Source organism: Lactuca virosa, chromosome 2 (genome assembly GCF_052849685.1).
Source record: "Lactuca virosa cultivar CGN04683 chromosome 2, Lactuca_virosa_CGN04683_v6, whole genome shotgun sequence".
In the NCBI taxonomy this organism is placed as follows: domain Eukaryota; kingdom Viridiplantae; phylum Streptophyta; class Magnoliopsida; order Asterales; family Asteraceae; genus Lactuca; species Lactuca virosa.
In genome coordinates, this window is record NC_136427.1 from 256,513,951 (window position 1) to 256,521,021 (window position 7,071).

Consider the following 7,071-nt stretch of genomic DNA (forward strand, 5'->3'; position numbering starts at 1 on the left):
ATGGTTTAAAGACATGTTTACAAAACGCGATTCATGGATACCTGGATATTTTAACGATATTCCAATGTGTGGGTTGATGAAGATTACGTCGAGGTCAGAGAGTATGAATTCATTCTTTAATACCTACTCAGAAAGTGGTAATTTACTTTTGAATTTCATGATGAATTACGACACTGTCATTCAAAAGCAAAGGAATACTCAAAGAGAAGTTGATAAGGCATCAAAGAAAACATCATATAAAATGGAAAAACCTCGAGAAATAGAACTGCAAGCATCAAAAGTTTATACAAGTACATTATTTTTGGAGGTGAAAAAAGAAATATATAAAGCAACTTTTTTCTGTACATACTCCTATGTTGGTATTGAAGATGGGTGGGAAGTTTACATTGTGCAACACAACAACAGTAAAAGCAAATTTAAAAATGAATTCAAGGTAAATTAATAGTTTTTTTATGAATAATGTAATATTTATATATTAATATGAGAATATTCATATATGAATATTCTTATCATTTTAAAATTAGAACATGTTTATATATGAATTTAATTTCTTATATGAATATTTACATTGTTATTATTCATATATGTATACTTATATATGATTATTTATATATGAATATGAATTATTGTATATGATATATGAGTATTCATATATGAATATGAGTATTTATATATGATTTTAAATGTGTAAATTTTGTTTAAATTGCTTTTTCATTTTTTTATTATGTTTTTGTAACAGGTTGAAATAAAAGTTGAAGAGACATAAATAAATTGTAGTTGTGGACATTTCAAGCATATGGGTGTTTTATGCAGACATGTTTTTTACAATAATGATGACATGTAGTGTTAAAGAGATTCCTGAAAGGTACATTCTGAAAAGATGGATAAAGGACGTGATGTCAAGAAATTATCGTTTTAGTTCTCATGAATCGGATTAAGGGGATCGTGAGAATGTGAAGCTAGTTAATGATTCATATTATAGTTTTGAATCATGTTTGGATATTGTAAGAGATGATAAAAAGAAATTGGCTTTGTTTGCTGAGAAACAACAGATGTTGTTGAAGGAATTTGAGAGTGATTATACATGTGGATTGAAAAGCAAGACGGATGGTGAAGTTGTATGCAAGCTTATGGGTGTTTCTATTCCTATTCCAAAAGAGATTAATATTCATGTTCCTCAAGTTCAAAGCAATAAAGGTTCTGGAATCAAGAAAAGAATTTCAACTGCAGGTGAAGCAGCATATGTTAATTCTAAAAAAGAACATAGTATGTGCTCAGGATGTGGACAACGAGTTCCTCACAATTTACGTACATGTCCAGTAAAAAGTGCAGCTGATCAATCAAGAAAAGACATTTAGGGTTTTTGTTTTTTTTTAATGTTTTTTTGGTTCTATTTATTTATGAATATATGCAGATAATAATCATAAACAAATATTCATGTATGAATAATACAATATTATTGTGTCATTATCGATTTATCAGAATCTACGACTTAACACATTTATATGTATATGGTAAATTGATATGTGAAATAAATGTTAATTATTAATGAATATATCATATTTGTTTTTAATTTAATAATAATTAATTATATGGATATGGTAAATTGATATGTGAAACACACATATTACTCTTAAGTTAATTATAAATGAATACATCATATTTGTATTCATCTATGATTGAAGACGTTATTATTTACATATTAAATATAAATGAATATATCATATTGGTATTCATTTATAAATAAACACAAATAAATATGAAAATTAGCATAAATGAATACATAAAAAATGAATACAAAATATGTTGTATTCATAATATTTGTTTATTAATTTACTAATAAATAAGTTATATTCATATCTGAATTATGTTATACTCACATATTACACCTAACTTAATCATAAATGAATACATCATATTTGTATTCATTTATGATTCAAGATGTTATTATTTTACATATTAAATGTAAATGAATATATCATATTGGTATTAATTTATGAATAAACGGAAATAAAATTGAAAACTATCAAAAACAATCACATTTGTTCATAAATCATTATCATAAACTTTGAAAATATTTGAATATAAAAAACTAACAGAAATAAGGAAACTTGTTTCTATTACATAATTATTCAACACAAAATAGTAAAACATGTTCACAAGAATTTAACAAACTATTTAAACGATTTTCAGTAACACTTAACAAACTATCTAAAACTTGTTCACAAACTTGTTTCCCAAAACCATCTTACATGTCCTCCAAAAGCATTCAACTTTAACACAAATTGTTCTCCTATACCATCACACTTCATCACAAACTATCATCAATATTCTTTTAACCTTTTTTGAATTGATTGCATAGCCTTGTATGCATGAGTAGTACGCACTTTGAATTCGACATTTTGATATTTTTCAGCAAGATCCAACACCTTAGCCTTCAACATGTTAATTTCAGAAGTTAGCATTCGGTGTGCATACATTTGCCTAAGCTTCTCTAAAGTATTTTTGTTGAATTACACTTTCTTTATGAAGACCTGATTTCCACTTTGAGATTCGTTGTCCCATATAGGTCTCCATATGTCTTACTGCAAAGACCCTACAATCAACTTTGTTTTTAATTGTTCTCCATGGCATTTCAAGACGTTGTGGTATGATACTTTCTTTTAAGATGGCATTGGCTCTTGGATGGTTTATTTCTTTAAAGTATCTCACAAACAAACTTTTATGATCATTAAATAAAATAAAAGTTAGATATTTAATAAAGTGGTTCTTATACATTGTTGTGAATTGGGTACTTACCAAAAGTTTCGATAGTACTCCATATTTCCCTTCATAATCCCCCTCAACTGCACTGTGGTCCAGAATTTCAACTGATGCTTTCATTAAGTTGAAGACAATCACAAAAATGTGAGCACTTCTAACAACTGGAAAGAATACTTGTTTTTATATATATAATGGTAAGTATTTTGGTGATAAAATATATATATAAAAACAAGTTTAATTAACATACCATGACAAGATTTTGTTGTACCCATCAATGCTGTCATGAAAGTTCTCCTTGAATTTTTCATATTTTCTTTCATCAGACAATGTTGAAGATACTTAAGCATTTTATAATCAAAATAATTTTAAAGGATTAGTAAGTTTTTAATCATAAATGAATACATCATGTTGGTATATTAATCATAAGTGTATACTAAAGATATTTATTTTTTGATTTTTATATTCATAAATGAATACATCGTTTTGTTATAATCATATGTGAAATTGAGTTGCATGTACATAATTATCTTAAATGATAGTAAATAAATCTAATATTCATAAATGAATACATAATATTTGTATATTCATTTATCAATAAAGAACACGAACTTACAGAAACTTCAACTTTCAAGAAAAGTCTGTATGGCGAATTTCCGACATCCCTTCCCAGTTCTTGGTGGTTAAGTAAATCACCCCAAGTGTCTAGAACTTCTACAAAAATCTATGTGTTTGCATATAGACTTTCCATAATTCCTCTTTCTGTTACCTGACCATATTTTGTCTGGACAATCACATTTCTGCAAATATATAATCAAAATGTTATACATCATTATCTATATAATAATCATATATGAATATGTCTATAAAATAAATTTACTTACGATGTATTCCCTTGCAAGTTGAAATACCACTCACATACAATACTCTCTTGATGTGTTAGCTTAGGTTTTGTTTCTATTATCCTGCATTTTTAAGGTGATTTGAAAGCATCAGCAGGCCTCTTCTCTCTTGATTTATCCATATCATGCTTTGATGGTCTTACTTCAGTAGGAATTGCTACAGAGATTGGATTTGGATTAAGAACATTTTTGTTTGTTAATCTAATCATAACCCTCTGATGTTCTTCTCTAATTTGTTTCTTTGTAAGTGTTTTTTTTTGTGAAGATTCATTGTATTTTTTACTTGAAGTTCGATCTGAATCTTGATTGAGACCTAGACTAAAGCTTGGATGAGTATTATCTTCATTTTCAGTTTTTTTTTACCTGCCAGAAGATTTATCATATAAATAATTATATTTTAATTATAATATTTTTTATATTTTATTCATATGTGCTTATTGATCATTCCAATCATATATGATTTATTAAATGTTTTTCCAAACTGTTACCTTCTTCATTTCCTTTTGTCTTGTCAGCTTCTCTTCCTTTTTTATTTTCATTTTCACACTTTCCCTTACCTGAGAGATACACAACATATATGAATATTTATATTCATAAATGAATATAAATATCTTGATATGTTAATTTATGAATAAGTAATGCATAGCATTACTTATGAACAAGTAATTTGTGACATCCCCTAATTTCTCGGCCAGAAAAGATCGATTTAATTTATGCTTTTTAAAATAAAATCAGAGAAATCTTTTCAAAAGATGTTGCGGAATAGGTCCCCAAAACAAAACATGATAAAAGTTTATCAAAACCTTTCTATAAGAAATGTATAGTTTCATTTCATATCAAAACCTCGGGATGTCATGTTCCGATACAGATCAAAAGCATAAACAAGACATTATAAGCTTTTCAACAGTTATTTACAACTACTGGCCTATAATCCAAAAATCTATCATCGTCCTCCGACTATGCTCGGGGTCCACTACTTGTAATCATAAAAAGTTGAGTAGGTCAGGCTTGGGAGCCTGGTGAGCATATAGGGTTTTCAACCCACAATAATAATAACTTATTAAGTTCACCAATCAACAATAACCCTAATTACCCATTCCCGTTGTCCTCACCTTACGTCCCTAAACACCTAACACAAGGGACTTAGCCTAAGGAATATCATCGGGTTGGACACTACTGCTAAGGGGAATCCTCAGCCATACATGTCCTAAAGGCAACCATGAGGGGGATTGGAGTACACCAATGAACATTTAGTTCATCAACACCTACAAGTTGCGAACCTGCTAATGTGCCACTGGACTGTCTAGAAAGGTTTGTGGTCGTCATCTATACTCCGTTAGACGACTTCACCAATAACAACAACAACAACACCGACACCGACACCGAGGCCTCTCATCATTTTAACACCCACCGACTATTTTGTCTACCCATGTTCTACCCAACATATTTGTAGATAAAATACATATACAGTTTAAAACTTGTATAAAACATCTGTTCAACAGTCACCTCAAATAAACAATTAATATATTTACACATAACACGTATTTTAAGGTAAATACTTCATATCTATGTGTAAAGTGAAAGTAACTACACACTCACATGATTTGATGATAATCGGGCAGCAATTTATTTCCTAAAACGTTCGTTTCTAATAAAACCGGGAGTTTTATTGAGAAACCGGGCTCTACGAAGGTCGGGCTTCGACACCGAAAAGATAAATTTTTCGGGCTTCTCGGGCACTTCGTGGCGTATTCCGGGGCTTATAATCGATACCGGGGCTTTGAGGGATGTGAAAATAGCTAAAATATGAAATATAGGGTGAAAGGTGGCAAATTTCCAAAGTTACCCGGGAAGGCTCGTAACCTTCTATTTATAGGGAGGAGCTTCTGATCGGACGGCTGAGAAGCCTCCAGGTGGCGAAGATCCGAGGGCTCGCAGGGAGGGCTCGCACATGGCTCGCACATGGCTGCGCATGCGAAGGGGCTGCTGTCCTCTTGTGATTGGACCGAGGTCTAGGTCCGAAGTAGGGGCATCCGTGGCAACCTGCGAGGGTTCGGACACGAGGGAAGAGGGTATGTGTGGCCTTCTCAGTGGACCGCTTCGGATCAGCTCACGAGCTCGGACACGTGTCTCGCATGACTCACCAATTTCGGACACGTGGCACGTTCTAAGCGAAGGTGACGTGGCCGAAGCCACCTATGCGAATTTTCTCGGTTTTTGTGCAAAATCTTCTAAAATCCATAACTTTCGCATACGAGCTCCGTTTTTGACGTTCTTTATATGCACGCGTAGGTAAAAATACGCTCTACAACTTTCGTTTAGACTTTGTCGGCTAATTTTGACTTTAATTTTTATATTATTATTTTTAACAGACCAGGACAGGAAATCCGTTAAAAATTCATAACTTCTTCATCCAACGTCCGTTTTCGTCAGACTTTTTACCGTTGTGCTACTAATGACGAGACCTTCAATTCTCGTTTAGGTCGTGTCGGCTAAAAATCACTCGATCTAAAATTCGAGTTTTTAGTTGTCTACTGCTAAGCTGAAACTTCGAAAAATCACTACTTCCTCATACGAAGTCAGATTTGGGCGTTCTTTTTATACCTACTCTCAGTTTAACGAACACTACGAGTTTTGTTTAGATCACTAAGGCTAAAAAGTAGTTTATCAAAAACTCACTTTTTATGACATTCAGCACCGTGTCGGTTTTGTCGTGAAACTTCGACAGGTCATAACTTCTTCGTTACAACTCGGATTTCGGCATTCTTTATATATCCGTAATCCTTGTCACGACCACTACAGCTTTCTTAATAGATATCAGCTTTATCTAATATTTATTTTTTACGCTCATTTTTATTCTTAATTAATTAACTCCTAGTAATTAAGCATAAAACACATAAAACACATAATATTCACATAATTCCTTTTCATTTCTTCAAAATGAGTTACAAAGGTTAACCTAGACTATCACCCCAATATTAATGCCTAAGCTAGAAACACGAGTGTTACAATTCTCTCCCCCTTAGGATGATTCCGTCCCCGGAATCACACATCACCAAACAATTGCGGGTAGCGACTCATCATGTCACTCTCCGTTTCCCAGGTGAGATTTGGTCCATTCGTATGTTTCCAGCGCACAAGCACTAAATCAACCATCTTGCGTCGCAACTTCATAGTCTTACGGTCAACGATTGCCTCAGGTTCTTCGATCAACCTCTTGTTTTCATCCAACCTTAATTCAGAAATGGGAATTATGTCGGGCACATCTCCCGTGAACTTTCTCAAATAACACACATGAAAGGTGTTATGAATACCCTCCAGTTCTTCCGGTAATTCTAGCTTGTAAGCTTGATTCTCGATCCTCTGAAGAACTTTAAATGGTCCAATAAACCTTGGACTCAACTTTCCC

The 7,071-nt window shown here is 32.2% G+C and overlaps 1 protein-coding gene across 1 annotated transcript; it reads left to right on the top strand.

The window, feature by feature from the left end:
* Positions 1 to 830: 830 nt before the first annotated feature.
* LOC145158420 (uncharacterized) lies at positions 831 to 1,358 on the top strand. Its single transcript, XM_079077322.1, has 2 exons — positions 831 to 865; positions 983 to 1,358. Exons 1-2 carry the CDS (start codon positions 831 to 833, stop codon positions 1,356 to 1,358), a joined length of 411 nt encoding a protein of 136 aa, XP_078933448.1.
* Positions 1,359 to 7,071: the final 5,713 nt, after the last annotated feature.

Excerpts from the sequence above, each read along its gene's own strand:
- LOC145158420 (XM_079077322.1), top strand. The coding sequence starts at position 831 with ATGATGACATGTAGTGTTAAAGAGATTCCTGAAAG. Across the intron at positions 866-982 it reads GTTAAAGAGATTCCTGAAAG|TTTTGAATCATGTTTGGATA; the intron begins GTACATTCTGAA and ends TTCATATTATAG.